The 20,139-nt window shown below is 48.5% G+C and overlaps 1 protein-coding gene across 12 annotated transcripts in view; it reads left to right on the top strand.

Annotated features, from left to right (window-relative positions):
• Positions 1-20,139, top strand: part of IKZF1 (IKAROS family zinc finger 1) — a 97,324-nt gene that overhangs the window by 9,274 nt on the left and 67,911 nt on the right. For all 12 annotated transcript variants that reach the window (XM_061164840.1, XM_061164835.1, XM_061164833.1 and 9 more), the window contains exons 2-3: positions 5,249-5,302; positions 13,964-14,083. In XM_061164840.1, the coding sequence (XP_061020823.1) occupies positions 5,263-5,302; positions 13,964-14,083 (160 nt within the window). In that variant the 5' untranslated portion in view covers positions 5,249-5,262. The remainder of the gene's footprint in view (positions 1-5,248; positions 5,303-13,963; positions 14,084-20,139) is intronic.

Here is a 20,139-nt window from a genome sequence, read left to right as displayed (position 1 = left end):
TCATCTATAAAATAGAATAATGTGGATCCTGTATCAAAAGAGTGCAGTTTAGATGTAAGGATTAAAGATGCACACACAGCAGGTGGGGATTGAGTACCAGATCTGCCCTGGACATTCTGCTGGGCGCTCGGATGGAACAGAGTACAAGGTGGTTGGATGTCCACGCCTGTGGGGGTTGGCAGTTAAATGCCAGGCACGTGGCAGTTACTTCAAGAAGGCTGACTGACGCCAACGTCCTTTCCTTTCCCTTCTCTTTCTGGCCTTATATAAGGTACTCAAGAAATGGACAGAAACTCAAAAAAAGAAAAAATGATGTATGCTGTTTAAACCCCAAGGAATGGTCTTTTTAAAAGTTTGTAGAAGAACTGTGTGCTACCAGCAAATGGGCTGACTTTGAGGGACTGTCTGTGGTCCATCGCGGCTCGTTTGGTGGGCTATGTACTAAACTCTTTAACGGCCCTTAATCGGGGTGGTTTGGGAAGTCACCAAGTTGGGGTTCTTGACAAGCATCTGGCTTTTACTTCTGACTTCATTAATCCAGACTCACCTTTCTTGGATTGTGGGAAAGTCCTGTCGTCTCAGAGCAAATGCTACGAGGAGAGTTTTCCATCAGAGAGAAAAGAAGAGAGGGGGTGTGAGGAGGCTAAGAGGGCCTGGGGACCATCCTGGCCTTGCCCTGGAGCAGCAGCCCCCGCAGGGTCCCCGGCTCTGGCTGAGCCGTGGTTCGGGCTGCTTGCTCTCGGGCGGGTAGGAATGGGCCACTTGTCCTGGAGATGTGCCCAGAAGCCACAACTGCCCAGGGCTGTTGGATGCTTGTCCTCGGAGGCAGCCAGGCTCCAGCTCCCGTGGGCGGGGAGGACGAAAGGCAGCTGAGGTCGAGGAGGGGGCTTGCCGATGTTTTCACCGTCCCCTGGGAGGCTCCAGCTCTCCTGGCCCTGGGCGCGTGGGGGCAGAGGTGCTGTGAGCCTCTGTGTGTGGTCCCCACTGCCCCCCGTTCTCCAGACTTGTCCCGTGCCAACTTCAGAGAGGGTGGCGGCTTGGGGGGAGATGGGGCTCCTGGCTTAGGGACCCCATCCCAGCAGGAGAAGGGAGAGTGAGGATCCTGACTCCTGCTCTGCCTCCTGGAGGGACGGCCCTTGACCGCCCTGTCACGCTGGCTGTCCTTTATCTCTGCATCTGTTTCCCCGTGTGCGAGATTCAGGACTGCACGCTCCGGAGACACAATAAAAGCATTCATGCCACCCGGCGGCAGGTATTTACTGAACCTGCTGTGTTCTCTCATTTCTATGTGAGCTGCAGCCTCGGATCCCTGGGGTTCCCATACGAGCAGAAAATGGCAGCGCTCCTATGAAGGAAGCGTTCCCTCTGGTGTCTCCCTGGACAGGCCTGCAGTTCTTGGTTTGGGTTTAGGTGCAGGTTTGTGAAAATGCGGGGTTAAGACACTCTGGGGATGAATGCTTCTTCCTGACTGCCAGCTTTTGTACTGAGATCAGAGCAGGCCTGAATCCCTTTTCCACTCCACACTGGGCACTGCTGCCACGTATCTGAAAAGAAACAAGAGAGCCTGGTTGGTGTTCCCGGGAGTGGGGTTATTTCACTGTGCCCTTTGACAGCCTCCCGAGCCCCCCTTGGCAACTAGGTCTTGGGCTGGGGGCTGGTATTTCCTCTCCTTCAGATAGTTTTCCATTGTCAGATTATTTCTTGGTCTTTGCATAAGAGCAAAGTCACCTTTACCAAACAAAAACAAAAACACCTCATTACTTTTTAGTCCCAAGAGATGCAAATTTGGATCTTGAGGAAGTTTGAGGGAAATTGTCAAACTATCCCACTCCCCACCTTGTGATGTCAGAAAGACAAGCCATGGAATCACAGGACTGCCATGGACTGTGCCCTAATTCTTAGGAATTTCAAAATGATGGTGACAACTGAGCATTCATCCAAGCAAGGGGGACCCCCAGGTACAGCCCCGGCCCTGGTGCGGACCACAGGCCAGCTGACGGGGTCCATGTAGGCTTGGTTGAGGAGCTGCTTGGAAGGCTAAGTGAGGCCGATGAGCTCACGGAGCTCCATGCAGGCATTCAGGGGAAATGGAGACAGGCCTGCAACCCAGATCCTGGGTCCTCTGCTCTTGGGGTCTACTCTCTACTGCACCCACTGTCCACTGCCAGTGGGCGCCAAGGCAGGGCTGGGTTCAGGGAGGTGCCCATGCTCTGCCCCCTCAGGACACATGGGCACAGGTGCCCGCCCAGCAGAGCCGGGTCTGGCCTCCGCTGCAGGCCCAGAGCATCCTCTTGCTGCTTTGTGACCTGTCCTCACATCTCCCCACCTGAACGGACTGATGCACAAAGGGTGGTGCGGTGTGGATAGATCCTGCCCAGCAAGAAACCTGGAGGGTCCTTGCCGCAGCTGGAAGGTGCCTTCTCTGGCAGCACTGGGCTGGGGACGCATCAGCTAGCTGGGCTTTAGGAAACATTTTTTCCGTTTAATCAAAAATTACTTGAAAATACAGTCGGGTGTTGACGAAATCAATCGCTGCCACCAAACTGCGTGAACTTTAAAACGAGAATGTCGATGCACATTTGTCAATTAAAAAGCTACATACAGTATTATATGAAGAAAATATTTTACAACAGTTTGTTTGCAGTACATTCAGTGTCCTCTTTTTCTAAAAAGTTATCTGTGTATACACACACACACAGAAAAAATGCAGTAGTCTTAAGTAGTGGAAAAGTGTGTTAGTCACTCAGTCACGTCCAAGTCTTTGCAACCCCGTAGACTGTAGCCCTCCAGGCTCCTCTGTCCATGGGATTCTCCAGGCAAGAATACTGGAGTAGGTTGCCGTGCCCTCCTCCAGCAGGTCTTACCAACTCAATTATGGGCATTTAATGGCCTTTGTTTAATAAGTTGTAAAATATGTATCACTTGCATAGAAAAAAGAAGTTCAAAGTCAACATGATAAAAACTGGGAGTTTAGGGTAGTATTTGTTGCAGCAAGATTCGCGTTCTGTCCACTGTGTTGCTGTGTGTGCGTGCTCGGTCGTGTCTGAGCAACCCCATGGACTGGGGTCCACCAGGATCCTCTGTACAAGGAATTTTCCTTTCCAGGCAAGAATACTGGAGTAGGTTGCCATTTCCCTTTCCAGAGTATCTTCCCAACCCAGGGGTCGAACCCATGTCTCCTGCACCTCCTGCATTGGCAGGCAGATTCTTTACCACTGAGCCACCTGGGAAGCCGTCTGTCTACTATATATTTCCCCTATCAATCCAGGGATACCTTAGAACTAGTTGGTGATGTATCACCATAAAATGCTACATTTGTCTTCAGAAACTTGAACCTCATGTTAATGCTGCAGAGCGAACACAAAGGTTTTTCTCCTTTGAGTCTTATTTCTTTATTAATAGAATTGTTTGGACAGTTTCAGAAAAATTGTAGGTATTTTACCTTTTTTCCTGTAGAAGGACTTCCTGTAGACTTTGAACGCATTGCTTTTAGGCGACAATGAACCCTAGACTGGTAAAGAGTCTGCCTGTAATGTGAGAGACCCGGGTTCAATCCCTGGGTCGGGAAGATCCCCTGGAGAAGGAAATGGCAACCCACTCCAGTATTCTTGGCCGGAGAATCCCATGGACAGAGCCTGAGGGGGCGACAGTCCATGAAGTCACAAAGAGTGGGGCGTGATTGAAGTGACTGAGCGCCTACACGCAGTCTGCTCTCATGTTTGCTTCTCGGGCTGGTTTGTCTGCCTTGCTTCTTGGTGGACCCTTAGTCTTGGGGCTGAAACACATGCGGGCCATGGAGCCTCTTGCCCTCCTGTGGTCATGAACTGTACCCCAAAGGCCCACACTGGGCCTGGAAATTCATGTCACAACCCAGAGTAGTGCCATGGCTTTTAGAAAGAGATGCAAACCCGTCTGCATCCAGAACCAGGGCTGGTCATCCATGTCTTCTTTGTGACTAATACCAGCATGACTGACCCTGAAAGGATGTATGCCAAAGGCACGACGATAGCTTTTACACACAGACACACACACACGTGCGTGCACGTGCACACACCTCATCTGCTCAGACCCCAGAGCAGGTCAGGCTGTCTGAGGGTCCATAACAGTGCAGGCATCTGCTGGAAACAGGCCTGAAAGCTCACATTCACACATCTGAACTGGAGGGACAGAGGGGTCCCCCAGAAAGAAGCGACCTGATTTCAAGTCAACACACGGGCTCTGGTGGCTGGTCGGGGAAGGTGCGCTTGCGGTCGTCCGGCAGAGCATGAATGAGCAGACTCCATGGCGCTCCCCTGCTGCTGGGCCCCGGCTTTCTTATCCTCGGAGCCGCCAGATGCACCTGCCGGGGTGGGGGGCAGGCTGAGAGACCTGAGAGGTGGAGGCCGGGCCCTGAGTGGAAACGCAGCCCACCCCGCCCTCCTGCCCGGCCCACGTGGCCTCTCCCGGGGTGCTCGTGGTGGCCACAGGCAGAGTGGTCCCCGCCGCCACCCGCGGGCAGCTCCAAAGGCTGGCTTTCTTTTTTCCCACGGCTCCGAGGAGCCGGCTGTCTGTCAGCCACTCAGCAAGGTCTGGGCGCTCTCCGAGCCTGCTGTGGCAGCCGCTGTGGGCTTGCCTTCTCCCCGCATCAGAGTCTGGAGGAGTCGGAGGCAGGGGCCTGCAAGAGTGGGGGACAAAGCCAGCAGCGGCGCGGCCCATCTGCCAGGCTGGAGGTGTATTTATTATTGATGGGGGGAGCGCCGCGGCTGCTCAGCTATGCAGCCCTGCCTGGGTAAATGAGACATTCTTCAGCAAATTGCTTCGTTTTTTGATTGCTGATTGTACGCGTGTCACCAAGCTGACTCAAGGTTCATCGATGCATGCTCAGTAAATTAGAAAGAACATAACTATGGATCAGCCAAGAGAATGAATTCTGTGCCTACAATGACCCAGGGCCATTTAATTTTCTGCTTAATTTTGTTGCAGTCAGTTTGCATTTTGGGTTATTATGCAGTAGGAAATTAACAATAAATAACAAATTTGGTCCTCCTGTGCTTGTAATGATATTTTTATAAATCTTTGTAATGCCGTTTTTAAAAGGATCAAGGTCTGTGCCAGTCTGATACTCCAGAGAGTGTGTGAAGAGGAAAATGCATTATTCTTGGTAGATAGCCTTGTTGTTAAATAGCTCGGGCCTTCTTTATCTCTCTTTCTCTCTCATATCTTGGGAGTAATTTGCTTTCAACTAAAATCGCTTCCTCTGTTTTCTCAGATAATCCAAGGACCATGGACGCTGATGAGGGTCAAGACATGTCCCAAGTTTCAGGTGAGAGCTGGTGATATACCTATATGGGGAGTCCAGGCTTTGCTGGGTAGCAAAGCGAAGGAGCCCTTGGGATGCTGGGCGAGGAAGAAGGCTGCGCTGCCAAAGGAGAGGCCAAGATGGACTTGGAGTCAGAGTCTCACTTCAATGCTTAGAGATTATCCAAATGTGACCGCCTGCATAGAAAAGTCTCCAAGATAAAACGAGTTTTCCTGTTACACCTAAAAATGACTTGGAAAGGATACAGTCTATATTGATATTCTTGGGGAGAAAAAAGGACAGATTGACCTGCCCTAGACCCCAAACACAGGCCAACAAACGTGTTTAAAAAGAGAAAGAAAGAGGGAGGGAGGGAGGAGCGGGGAGGGCAAATAGGAGAAAGCAGGTTGGAAAACAAAGTTTGGGGAATAATCTCAAATGCTTGTTAAGTGTGGAGACACCACTTCCCATCATCATACATTTATTTCAAGCCATACTGGACATAGCTCTTACCATCCCAGGAGACCCAGGGCTGGGGATGGTCCTGGGAGATGAGGCCCACAGTCAGATCACACTGTCCCACCGGTGAGGCCCGGGAGAGTGGACCTCCATCTAGTCTAGCCAAACCTGCCCAGCACCATACTCATGGTCCTAGGATACCCGTGTGGTTAGCCCTGAACTTGGACATGTTGGCAGCAGTTGAGTTCACAGTATTTTATATTTTCCAGTCTCAGGACCATGGTCAGTCCTGGGCAGCCTCTGTTCTAGAATTCTCTGGGGGTGGCCAGCCTGCCTCCACCGATTTCTGAGTTATGACTCAATTCTGTCCCTGGGCCTCTGTCCATTCTGATGACGGAGCCCAGGGCTGAGACCGTGGCTGCAGCCCTGCCTGCCTGCTTAGGAGACATGCAGGACCAGGGATTTGAGTTCCTCAACCTGAAGATGGCCTGCTGCAGACCACTCCTGTCATTTAGAGAGTCTGCATTGGACTCTCCAGGCTGTGAGGTAAAGGCCAGCGCCTGGCTTTTTGGCTGTGGCTTGTAGGCACTTGATGGGCCTTGATGTAGGCACTTGATGGGCATGAACATCAGTCAGCATGCGTGGCCATATCTGTAGAAAGTAAAGCTGTGTTGGAGGATTCAGCTGTGGAGACACGCTCTCCCGTGGGCATAGGCAGTCTCCAGGGATGCTCCCTGCAGCCTGATGCTGACACTAGAGAACTTTGTTCCCTCCACGCCCTTGTTCATACAGTGCTGAGCAAGCAGGACCACAGGAACAGAGTCATGTGGAAAGACATCAAAGATGCATGTAAAGATGAGAAGAAGGTGTCTCAGGATGGTTTGCAAAGTGTGAATCCATCCTTTAAAACGAAAACACATCACACACGCTCGCGTGCACACACACACACACACTTTCCATGTGCCTGTATATCCCTTTAGGAAAATCTGGAGTGATTATTTTAAATGTGTACTTCCTCTTAAAAGATTGAGGGTGGGAGGAAGGGATGGGTTAGGGGAGAGAGTGGGGACTTTGGTTTTTCATCTTCTCCCTTTCAGTATTATTTGAATTCATTTCCCTCAAGCACATACTTTTGTTCTGAAATCTGAGTACAATGACAACAATAAAACTATTAAAAAACAAAACTTTGGCCCTTTGAAGCCTGTCCTTTGGCTTGGCCAGGATGTGGTAGCAGCTGGTAGATGAAGCCTGAGCTGAAGGAGAGGTGGGTCCTGCCAGAGGAAGCAGGGTCCCATCCCCAGATTGTAGACCACGGCTGAAGGCGATAAGAGGGTCAGAAACGCTGGATGTTAAATGTCCCAGAAGGTGCAAAGAGGTCCCTTCATTGTCTCTGGTCCTCTGCGTCCGCTCGCTGCTTTCCTCTTAGGCGGCTTCTAGAGTGACGTTTTACATGATACACTGAGGATCCACGCAGACTGTTGTCCCAGAGACAAAGCCTAAAGCCCGACGCTGGGCTGGCCTGTCTAGAACGTTTAGTAGGAGGAACAGCCGGTCAGTACTCTGATCCCCTGTGGTGGTAACAAACATGACAAAAGCCTCATTTTCTTCTATTCCTTTTGCCCTTAACATTATGTGAAACACTCAGTTTGAACAGTGGCTCTTTGAAGACAAAGGTGTCAGGGAGTGGAGATGAGAGTGAAAGTTGGCCTGAAAAAGATTCAAGATTTGTTCTAAAATTTAGTTTTGTATACTCCTAGCAAAGGAAATGGTGCTTCCAGTCCTTTACACAATAATTCCTTTGGTTTATGCTAAACCTGGAGTGTTCTAAACAGAGATTAGGGCATTTAAAGAGTTGTGCTGTTTTCACTAAAGATTTGAAGAATACTTTTTCTATGTTTTGCTGTTTTTGCAATAAACACCCAGTCATATCAGTTTTCCTTTTTCTTTTCTAAAATGGAGGGAAGTGGCAGTTAGTTGTATTATGAGGATGTGCATTTAGCAAAACAGAAGTTGATGTTCTTGATGTAAAATATGAGGAATATGTTCTGAATCATCCCCTTTTCCCATGAAACTATTTCTTGTTGTGTCCTGTTCCCAAAAAAGAAAAGCAGATTTAAGTCAAACCCTATGAAATTGCCATTATCATAGATGAAAAAAAAGTTCCGATATCAGCAATTTCATAGGAGTCCCCCTAATCTGTGTGAAATACTCGCTTGAAAAACAGACAAATACTTAGTATCTAACTCTTTTTTCAAACTACCTGGCTCTTTCTTCCCTGGAATTTATCCTGGATGTGGACTGAGCCCTGGTTTACAGTGTCTTCTAGATGAAAAGCACTTGATAAATATGCGCCCTCTCACATCTTCTAGAGCTGGGAATGCCTTTGAATGGGCCTGGAGGAAAGTCTGTCTAAAGCAGGCCATCCTGTCCTTTAGGGCCCATCTCATTCATTCGTTTGCTGAGTTTGTTTGTTTGTTTGTTTGTTCTTTCTCTCTTCTTTGGCACTCATTCTAAATTATTGGTTATGTACTGTGAATTATTGTTTGTTTTGGTCTCTAAGGGAAGAGTCAGCCTGTGGGAGAACGGGAATTGTGAGGTCTGTATCAGCATCTCATCTCCGCCTCCATCTCTGGGACCTGAGACAGTGCTCCTTGCCTCATGGACCGCTGTGTGTCCTCTGCAAAATGGGGGACTGGAACCAATTGAGCTTATGTGATGTTCAGGCTCCTGGGGCCCTACTGAATGTTTTCTTACTGGTCATCTATAATGTTTGTTGAAAACAGAGAAACAACAAATATGCTCTATAGACATCCATCCCCTGCCTGGGAAACGAGGCTCACCCATATCGATGTGTCAGTGCAAATGTCGATCATGGTAAATCACACTGATTGAATGCTTTAAATTTACCAAACACCACCGTAAACATTTTTTCTCATTTCAACTTTATAAGTCCCCAGTGAGGAAGATACAGGCAGCATCTTCAATTCTCAGGGACCTGAGACTCAGAGCGTTTTCAATAACCAATCAGAAGTCCCATGAAAGCCAGACCTGGTGTTGGGTAGGAGCTTCCCCACTGTTCTGTAGAGTGGACAGTCTATATCTGAGTTTTATTTACCCCCCAGAAACTGTGTTTTCCTGCGTAATTGTACACAGTACAAACTCATGCACCAGGGACATGAGGAACCACTGAACTTTGTTGGTTGAAATATAATTTACTTGAGGAATTATTTACTTCCTGTTGATAAGCTAATTAAACAATTTTCTCATCTAATTTGCCCAGAACACTTCTCATAGGCAAAGCTTTATTTGAAACATAGTAAGTAGATTAAACAGAAATTGGTGAGAAGTTTCTTTGATTTTTCTAAGTAAAATGACATCACGCCTCCTAAGTCCTTCCTTTAAAGCCTTGCTTGCTCGCTGTCTGCAGTTGTTTATGTTTGTGGGGCGCTATCCATGCCCTTGGATGTATGGGCACTTGCTACGGTGCATACCTGTTTCTAGAGGACGTTATTTACAAAATAACACCATGAGCTTGTCTAGCATATTAGATTCCACCCTCATTGTTATTTTATTCTCACAACAGCCTTTTAAGCTAAGGCAAAATCATGTTCTTTAACCTCATTTTACTCCTGCAGAAAGAGTGTAAAAAAGGTGAGTGGCTGTGGAATCTGTCTTACCGTTGGTCAAACCAGAGCTGTACCCTGGGTCAACTGATTTCCAGTCACAGTGCGCTGATATCCTCCGTGCACTGACTTGCTTTAATAACTTAATTTTCTTATCATTTATCATCTTTTCATGGCTTTGCATTTTAAATGGTGAACTGGGTAGGTCTAAATAGGTCTTGTTGCTGTTCAGTCGCTATGTCGTGCCTGACTCTTTGTGACCCCGTGGACCGCGGCGTGCCAGCCTGCCCTGTTCTTCACTGTCTCCCGGAGTTTGCTCAAGCTCATGTCCATTGAGTTGGTGATGCCATACTCTAAATAATCCTAAAATCAACACACAGAGATATGTTTGCTCCTCGTGAGGACTTTGACACAGTGATGGAAGTTCTCTGTGGACATCTCTAGCAGGCAGAGGATCCCAGGGTTGCTGAGTCCAGAGGCTCAAGCCAGTGATTGACATCTCAGCAGCCACTGCTCAAATGTGGGGGCTTTTAGGCAAATCAGATGAGCTCTTAGGAACTGTCACAGTGGCGGCAAGGCAAGGCTGCGTTCCAGCAGGCACGTGGGTGGCCGTCTCACTCACTCTCTTACAGTCCTGACTTTTTACCTGATTCCACTGCACACGCCAGGGCTACGCTTTATTCTCTCATATCTTCACAGGGAGCTCCTACTGATCGACCTGACCCCAGGGTATTTACAACCATGGTCCATACTGTTTCCATTATTCCTTTTTCTGCATCATGAATGAAGCAGTGAAAAGTGCTGAGATGCTGGCCTATAGCTCAGCACAGGGGACCAGACAGACAGAAGCACATCTAGTATCTCACCAAGTTCTAGTTGGTCTTGTTCCCAATAGACGGAGCAGATAAATTTGAAGAAAAGTGACTTGGATGCGTTTTCACATGAACTGAGCAGAGAGATGACAGCCCTTCACTGGACAAGTCCCAGTTCTTTATGACCCTCCCAACGGTCCTGCATACCTGACTGTCTACATCGATCCCAGAGTTCTTCAAAGTTATCCTCAGGAAGCCCAGAATAAAAAAAAAAGAAAAAAAATACAGGAATGTCGTTTAGTTTCTCAACCTTCTGCTTCCACCTGTCACCATGGCAGCTGGTTAATCAGAAAGATGTGCATGCACACCCCCCGCTGTGCATCTTTCAGGATCCCGTCACTTTGTTAAGCTGGGGTCCCCAGAGTCAGTTCTGTGGGAGCTCCCTGGGGGTCTTCACAGAAGCAAGTGGTCTGGGTCTCTGACATTTCAGCCTCCTTACCCTGCAGTGTCCCCACTTTACCTAGGAGACAGGTTTCGTGTATTAAAGTTCTGTGTAAGAGCTAGAGATTTTCATCCGAAGTGAAGTTAGACAGAGAAGATAAATATCATATGATATAACTTATATGTATAATCTAAAAAAAAAATGATACAAATGAACTTATTTACAAGATAGAATCATACCTACAGACAGAGAAAACAGACTTATGGTCACCAAGTGTTGTTGTTGTTTGGTCGCTAAGTCATGTTAGACTCTCTGCAACCCCATGGATGGTGGCCAGCCAGGCTCGGCTGCCCCTGAGATTTCCCAGGCAAGAGTACTGGAGTGGGTTGCCATTTCCTTCTCCAGGGGATCTTCCTGACCCAGGGGTCAAACCCGTATCTCCTGCATTGGCATGCAGATTCTTCACCACTGAACCACCTGGGAAACCCATAGTTACCAAAAGTGGGGATAAATTAGGAGTTTGTGATGAACAGGTACATGCTACTGTACATAAAATGGATAAACAAGACCCTACTGTGTAGCATGGAGAACTATATTCAGTACCTTGTAACAACCAATAATGGAAAGGAACTTGTAAAAGAACGTATGTGTGTGTATATAAGTAAATCACTTTGCTGCACATCTGAAACGAATACAATATTATAAATCAACTATATGTCAATATTAATGTCAGTATTTAATATTAATATTAAATGCCAATACAATTACTCAATTATATATTAAATAATTTAATTAATTTTAAATGTCAATATAATTCATTATGTCAGTATTAAAAATCAGAGGCATTACCTTACCAACAAAGGTCTATCTAGTCAAAGCTATGGTTTTTCCAGTAGTCATGGAAAAACCAGTAGTATGGATGTGAGAGTTGGACTATAAAGAAAGCTGAGTGCCGAAGAGTTGATGCTTTTGAACTGTGGTGTTGGAGAAGACTCTTGAGGGTCCCTTGGACTGCAAGGAGATCCAACCAGTCAATCCTAAAGGAAATCAACCATGAATATTCAGTGGAAGGACTGATGCTGAAGCTCTAATACTTTGGCCAGCTGATGTGAAGAATCACTCATTTGAAAAGACCCTGATGCTGGGAAAGATTGACGGCGGGAGGAGAAAGGGACGACAGAGGATGAGATGGTTGGATGGCATCACCGACACGATGGACATGAGTTTGAGTAAACTCCTGGAGTTGGTGATGGACAGGGAGGCCTGGTGTGCTGCAGTCCATGGGGTCGCAAAGAGTCAGACACAACTGAGCGACCGAACTAGTAATACATCAATAATTTTAAAAGATTATTCTTACCTAAAAAGAAAACAAATAAGAGTCCTCTGACCACCTCCCTAAAGTCCTCAAGATTTGAAGATGATTACTTTAGGAAATCAGAAGGAAAAACAGAGTCATCAGTTGGTTCATAGGCCTCCTGCAGACTCCTATTCAGGGCTCTTCCCATTTGTGAAGTAGGTGAAAAGTAACACTGAGTCTTCAGCTGTTGCTCCTTTTAAAGTCGTCTATTTAGGGCAATGAAATTATTAACTGATGTCATGCACATTTAGTGTAACGCGAGAACTTCGATCAATTTCCCTCTGGTTTTTAGTTTTTCCTTGGGAAATTCTTACCACACTGCCCCCTCTCTAACTCTCCATCTTGTATTGACTATCCAAATATATCCAATAATGCTCTTTCTGAAAATATGCCAGTTGAAGTAATTTCAGCTAAGCTGGGATATTAAACTGTGATGTCTGTTTGCTAGAGAATGCTATACTCTTCCCCGAAGCCGTGGTGCCTGGCAGTTTCTGTTTTATTCCCCGAAGGGTCATCTCCTGTGTTGGGAATGCTTCCACTGCACCTGTCTGTCCCCTGAAGGGTTGTGTTGGTCTTTCAGGTGGTTTATGCAAACACGCAATACAGTTTCCCACTCTGCCTCGCCTTGTCTCCCAGACATGCTTTCTTCATCATGGGTACACTTTCCTGCAGGCCTGGGCTTCTGTGTGGGAATATCCTTTGTCTGCGAAGCCAGCTTGCAGCCCAGCCAGCAACACACAATCCCCGCCAGTCCCTTTCCCACTAGCCTTCTTTGATGCTCCTCATGCCTGCAGCAGTGCTCAGGGGCTATTCTGCATCTGCTGGGGGCCTCACTAGCTCTTCCCTGCCTGGGTTTATTGTCTCCTGACCCAATTTTAGGGCACATCTATGTTAGAAGGTACAGGGGTTTCAATTTCAAAGAAAGGGAGCAATTTACCCCCATCTTAGCTTCCCAGTGTTGAATTTCTAGGAGTGGGAGTGAGTTTCCCATTTCTGGAGCTTCTGGTGAAACTTACTAGATTCAGGCATCTCGTAAAACCCTGTCTCATAGGTCAATCCTACTTTGTGAAGGAACTTCTGGAGTTGCGTGGGTTCTATTTTGTTTTAATATTTTGAAGATCAGAATTCCTAGTAGAAGACTCAGTGTGCACACGGGCTTGGAGTTGTGTGAATTCCTTGTCCATCCTTCTTCCAAGTTTTCTGACCCCACTGAGTTAATCAAATTGGGCAGCTGGCTAAATATCCTCTGGCTCTGGAAAGTGAACAGGCCCAGAACGTGTTGCTGTGAGCAGGATGCCCAGACTGGTGACCTTAATACAGAGGTGTGGTGAATAGGCTTGTCGGAGGGTAAGGTGGAACAAACATACAGGTGAAATTTGGCCTGACATGTGAAGACTCTTAAAAAACGTGCATGCCTTTTGATCGGGCCATAAAACTCCCCAGGGTTTATACTGTGGTGCTTTTTAAGAACATGGGCAAAGGCTAGCTGTTAGGAGCTTTACCACTGGGTTGTTTCATCATTAAAAAAAAAAGATTGAACACAATCTAGGTTCAAAAGCAGAAAAGGGATTTAAATAAATCCTACTGTGCCCGTGCAGTGAAGTGTTATACAGATATCACAGATAAAAGTCATGGGAGCAAGGCCATGAGAATGTCTAAACCTAGTTTATTTTGATCAAGAAGATATGTCACCACATATTATCCATAGTACATAAGTGTCCATGTGTGTGTATACACACACACACGCACACCGCAATTTTAACAGTGGTGCTTTCCAGGTGATTTATGCATTTTTCACATCTCCGTTGTCTCATGTTTTGGTGTGGCAATGATATTCTTTTATCAACAGGAAAGCAGGTTCTAATCCCAACAGAGAAGCATGAACTCGGTCCATAACTCGAAGCCAAGCCATGTCGCTGGCTGGTTGCAGTGACCCCGGCTCTCAGGGGTGACCAGGTCCCCAGAAACTCCAGCTCTTGCTTATGTCCTCAGGGAAGGAGAGCCCGCCGGTGAGTGACACCCCAGATGACAGCGATGAACCCATGCCTGTCCCTGAAGACCTCTCCACCACGTCTGGAGGCCAGCAGAGCTCCAAGAGCGAGCGCGGACTGGGTAAGTGGGCCGCCCGCCTCTCACTCCCAGGCCGTCACGAGGCCTCCAGCGCCCTTGTCTCTCTACATCCTTCCAAAGACCGCGATGAGCGTGTGTGAGTCCCGTCACCTGTGGCTTCCCCTCGGCCCCCCCCGGGAAGGGAGCACGCATGCAGGGCGGGGCCCCGTGGTGTGAGCGCTCAGCCCCACGTGGGGTGCAGCGTGGCCGAGCTGAAGAGCACCCCCGAAGGCGGGCACGGCACTGGTCCCCTGTGCCCGGAGCAGTGTGCAGTGTGCGATGTCCTCATAGACGCGAGATGCATCCACTTCCTGTTTATTTTCACAGCTTTGATGTAGAAGGAGCCGAACCTGGCCCTTCTGTGTTATCCCTCTCCTCTCTGTTTCTCTGGTGTCCAGTTTAAGTGAAAGTAGAATATTCGATAAATAAAACATTTCGATGTTAAAAATGAAAAACACATAATCACCGTTAGCAGACATTCACATACCTTGTCCGCAGAAGGGTGGGTGTGGAGGTATTTGCCGTCGCTCCCCTGGAGGGCCTGCCCAGGCTACGGAGTCCATGGTGAGAAGCCTGAGTCCACCCTCTCTAGGAAAACGGAGACCCAGAGAAGTTCAGGGAATTAGCCAGGGTCACAGAGCAGAGTCAGAAGCAGACACCATTTCTGACTAAAGACTGGTGTTTATTCCAGTATACCCTATTCTCATCAGCTAGTGAGTCAGCAGTTCCTTGGAATATCTCTTTTCTTTTGCATTTGATAAAGAAAAAACTGTGAAGTTGAGAGCCCCTTATTTGCAGCAGAGAGAGTCATGAAGGGTGCATAGGTGGCAATGAGATCAGACAGGCAGGAGAGATCAGCTTGTAAGACCCACAGCCAAGGAGGGCACTTGCCTAAAGTTCTGAAACTCACAAGTTATTTTCCTGCAGGACATCCTGATGTGATAACAGAAATGTATTTTGTGTGTTTTCATGTGCCTTGGAAACCAGATAGGCTCTGGGTGTATTTTTTTTTTTTTTTAATTTAGCTATATAGTTAGCTGAACAAACGGGGATAGCGGCTAAAGTCTTTTGACATAGATGGACCAAGAAAACAAGGACATTTCTGAATTCCTTTTCCCTGTTAGACAGTGGCTACTGTATGTGGGCAAGCAGACGGGGAAGAGTGTGCACTCTTTCTACACACACCCTTTCGGGGTTTCCCAAAGCTAGGACACGGGAACATGCCTTGTTGTAATTGATGTATTTGTGTTTAAGATTGTCTTCTGTTTATTGCAAGAGATACTGGTTTGTCATTCACTTGTACTGCTGCAGTTTCCTTTCAAGACACATTTACATAAAAGATCAAATTTAAATAAAAACATTAGGACACTGAGGGTGTGTATACATGATAAAGACTTAGAAAACCTCAGGGACTGACAAGCAGAAGAAATTATGTGGATAGGCACAAGCTAACCATTTAAATGAGTGGAGAGCGCAGACACCAGGGTTAGGACTCTGGGGTCACTATGGAGAAACTGGGGAGACCCCCCCCCACCCAGGCCCTGAAATCCCCGCAGCTGACAGCCATGGTCACCTGGGGCGTCCAGTGGAGAACTGAAAGTCGGGCTGGTCCCTGGAGAGTGAAGAACAGTCCTCCTGGTGCAGGCAAGCAAGCTTTTGTTATAAATGCCCGCACAGCCTAAATGTACCTCCTCTCATGAACTTCAGGCTGTGGGAGCTCTGCCCTGGTGCCTGGCTCCCAGGCTGCATTCTCTGGGTGGGACGAGGTCTGCATCCTAAAGGAGGCCCTGCAGGTGCGGTTGGTGGAGCCGGGCAGGTGAGGGGCGGGGGCGGGGTGGTCTGAGATCTGCAGGCTCTTCTCTGCGCTTCCCCACCGCCCTGCAACACCACGCTCACTCACTCCTTTCAGCATCAGATTTCTACCAACTGAGTGTTAGAGTTGGAAGACTTCAAACACCTGAGAACCATCTCTCCTTGGCTTGTAAATGGCAGCTTGGAAGAGGGCGAAGGGGACAGAGGGGTGATGGGTCACTCCTGGGAAAGCAGAAAGGACAGAAGCACAGATGGCGGGAGGGGCCGGGAGGTTTATGGAGACAGGTGAGCAAGGCAGGGAAGCCCCGGAGACCAGGGAGCACCCAAAAGCAGCAGGGAAACGGGCCCCCCTGCACACTCGGCGCTGAGCCTAGGAACGCTGCCTTCTGACTGTTGAAGGGGGTCAGCCAGCTCGGGGGCAGTGAAGCCTGCCTTGGCAGCACTGAGAGCAAGAAGGATGTTACGCTGATAGCATTGCGGCGCTGGTGGTTTGGTCGTTCAGTCGTGCCCGATCTTGCACGCCAGGCGCCTCTGTCCAAGGGATTCTCCGGGCAGGAATACTGGAGTGTGTGGCCATTTCCTTCTCCAGGGGAATCTTCCCAACCCAGGGTTTGAACCCAGGTCTCTGGCATTGCAGGCAGATTGTTTACCAGCTGAACCACCAGGGAAGCCCTTGATCGCATTAGGACTTTAAAAGATGAACGGATTCGTAGCTGAAGGAAGAGGAAATGCACTTGAAGGCGTATTTCGTCAGCACACTGGGAAGAAGGCAAAGAAACCCGGGCCTGGGACCCACAACCGGAAGCAGGGCCCCTCCCTAAGCGGCCCCGCCCAGCGCAGGGCTCCTCCCCTGCCCCGTACCCTGCAGCGGGAGCCGCTCAGCAGCAGAGGACGGGCCTAGGGAAGGCGCCCGGGCAGGGCTGGGCGAGGCTGGCCCTGGAGACCCTGCACCTGGGCGAGGAAGGGTGGAGTCGGGCCCCTCCCCGCCACATTCTTACCTCCGAGCCGGGCGCCCTCATTTCAAACTGGCCAGAGCAACGGAACTCAGCTCTGCTCATGGGGTAGTCAGTCTCCAGGGTGCACACAGGCTTTGCTGAAGCCAGAACAACAAAGACACAAAGTAAAAATACAGTCAGAGGCAGAAAAAGGTCTCTTAAAGGTTTTTAAAGGAGTCTGTTGTCGCTTCCCTGGAGAGAAGGAAAGAGAATGTAGAGGATTTGCAGAACCAGGAATAGAAGAGGAATTTATTAATTGAAACAAAAGTGATCCAGAGAATAGGCAAGCTGAAAACTGAGCCAAGAAGATGGGGAGGAATCTCTTAGGAGAGGGCAAGACCAAGAGAGAGACTGAGGTGCTGGCCACTCTGAGACCCAAGATCAAGTTGGGGGTGCTGGCTCCTCCAGTGGGAACATCAAGAAGTGGCGAGAGAGTAAAAGATGTAAAATGTGTGAAAGGCTTTGGTGATAATAGACCACCAGGTGTCTGTTTTGGGGGAAAAAAACCTGAAGGATGCTTTTGAAAAACTCAGAGTCTTCACTCCCAGTTCTAGACAAGTCTGACCTCAACCAGGAGAACAGACGAGAGTATTGAACAAGTTGTTGGGAAACAGCAGAAACCGGCCCCTTAAGATGGGGAGAAGAGTCTCACTGGTGGAGGGTCGTTCTCAGACATAAGCAGAGGAATGGTTTTGTACCTCAAGACTTCCATCAGTGTTGACGAGCTGCCGTAGAACTGTGTGCCAAGGTGAGCTCCTGAATTAAAAAAAAAAAAGATATGGGAAAGAGGTGTCAGGGGAATAACCTTGTCAGGACAAGGGTGTCACCCTCATTGGGCTCCTTTTTTTCTGGGTCTGAATAAGAGGAAGCAAGGATCTGAAGTACAACGTGAAGGATTTAAGTTAGACACAGGAGAGAACTTCCTGGCCCTGAGGGATTTAGTATTTAGTCATCAGGACAGTCTATTCAATCAGATGCTAGCTTGTTCTTCTGAAGTGGTCTCTTTAATAATGAGAGAAATCTCGTCTCTCTGAAGTGGTTGTGTATGAAACTGCTAAAAAAGGAGGATATACCCAGTGACCTCCTACAGCAACCCCCAAATTTACCCAGTCATCCATGGCAGGTGCCCTCGAGATCTTCTGGCAGCTGTTGACCAGGGGCGATTAAAAGTGTCTCTCATAGAAATGATGCCAAGACTGGCGTCTAACAGAGCAGATGAGTGCTGTGAGTAAAGGACCAAAAAACTTATTTTCCTCCTTTATTCAATAAACTGTACATTTCTGTCTTCCTTCCAGCATGGATTTTTGCCCATCACTGTTTTGTTCTCCTTTTGCTTGTGTGGGGACTTCCCTTGTGGCTCAGCTGGTAGAGAATCTGCCTGCAATGCGGGAGACCTGGATTCCATCCCTGGGTTGGGAGGAGCCCCTGGAGAAGGGAACGGCTACCCACTCCAGTATTCTGGCCTGGAGAAGTCCATGGGGTTGCAAAGAGCCAGACACGACTGAGCGACTTTCACTTTGCTTGTGTGAGTGGCCCTGTCCTAAATTGGGCAGGGGTCCTCTGGCTGTCTGATGCTATCAGTGAGCACAGTCCTGGAGTGGAGGCGGGCTGCAGGCCGGCTGATCCCAGCAGAAAATCAGGCTGTGAATAGAGGAGGAGCCCCCACGCCCTTTGACTGTAGATGGTGGGCAGGGGGAGGGAGGCTTACGTGGCTGGAGCAGAGGAGACAGGGAGAGGCCGGGGTGGAGAAGAGAGGTTCGGGGCCGGAAAACCAAACGACACCCTGAGAGAGATGCCTGGCAAGTTTAGCACTTAGACTCACAGGGAAAACCTAGGGGCAGAAGCACAGCAATGCCTTGGGACTGAAAGGGAGAGATGATTGACAGCAGCCAGAGGTGCTGGTTGAATTAGCAGAGGACCAAAGACTTGTGGTTGAGGAAGACTTTCCAAAAGGCTCAGCTCTGTGGACAGACAGTCAGGATGACCCTGTGTAGTAGTCATTCTAATGCTCAGGGAGACATGAGGGGTGGGTGCCTCTAAATATGGGGCACTAGTGTGTGTTTGTGCAAGCCCCTCCAAGTTCTAGAATGTTCTTCCTTCACCTCTGCTCACTTCTATGACCTCATCCCCCAAGGAGGGAGGGAGGTGACATCTAGCATTTCCTGCAGGTCGCATCCTCCAGTGTGGGGTTTAGAGCATTCTTGAAGCTGAATTCACACACCTCGAGTCCTTCGCTTAGAAGGCTTTGACCATGATTTGATTTACCCTGGTAGAAATAGAAAAGGGAAAAAAAGTAGAAAAAAAATCTGGATTTCTTCCCTGTGGCATCCAAGAAAATGATTAAGTGTGTCTACACATAAATGTTCTTCTTTGGTCCATTCACGTGAAACAAACATTCCTTCACTCCATCGTGAGTTCCAGGACTGGAGAGTAAATTATAAGAGGATTCATGTTTTTCCCTGGTGATTCTGTTGCCAGATCTCTATTTCTAGGCAGGACACCAAGCAAGTCTGGAGGGGAAGAGTGGTGAGGATGGGTGGAGGGCATTACTGCCTCCCTGCAGCCTGGGAGTGAGAGATGCTGGAGAGCCCTTTCCACGATGGAAAACCGTGGGGCTTGGGTCTAATTGGAGCTGGGGCACTGGCGTCTGAGTACGGATGCTGCACCCGCTTATCTAATCAGCAGTTAGAGGAAGTCGGTTTTATCTGTGCAATGCATCTCCTCTGAACCGAGAAACCCTGCTTGAGCTCAGGAGAATTATTATCTGGCAGCATCTGAGCCCTGGCTGCAGCTGAGCTCAGGCTCGCTCTGATGGGATGTGCGCTGTGAGAATCTCACAGAGAAAACCATCCAGGCCCGAGCTCCTCCGGGGTGCGGGTGTCTGAGTTTCCCGTCCTCTTCTGAGGAGCAGCTCAGACTGTGTCGTTTACATCCGTGCTCGCCTCTGTTGCAGTTACTTAGTCAGAGTTGACACAGTGTGCAGTGCTTTGGGAGCCAAGCCCAGAGGAGCCCCAAATCCTCATTTTCCTCAATTTCCCAAAACAGGAGACATGGCAGAAAAGAAAAATCATTTTGCCTCCTCTCAAAATCTTTTAAGTTTTGAAAAGAGGGGCTCTAATGACGTAACAGTTTCGTTGCTGCCCACTTAACACTAAGTTTTTTCTGACCTCAGTTTTGTAGGTCGGTGCCAAATATTTGGAAATCGAGGTCTTTGCAGACCACTATGACATGTTGGTGCATTAAACTAGACTG

The sequence above is a fragment of the Dama dama genome, chromosome 18 (assembly GCF_033118175.1).
Source record: "Dama dama isolate Ldn47 chromosome 18, ASM3311817v1, whole genome shotgun sequence".
Lineage (NCBI taxonomy): Eukaryota > Metazoa > Chordata > Mammalia > Artiodactyla > Cervidae > Dama > Dama dama.
The sequence above is the reverse complement of the archived record's forward strand: the minus strand, read 5'-3'. Positions and strand labels throughout refer to the sequence as shown.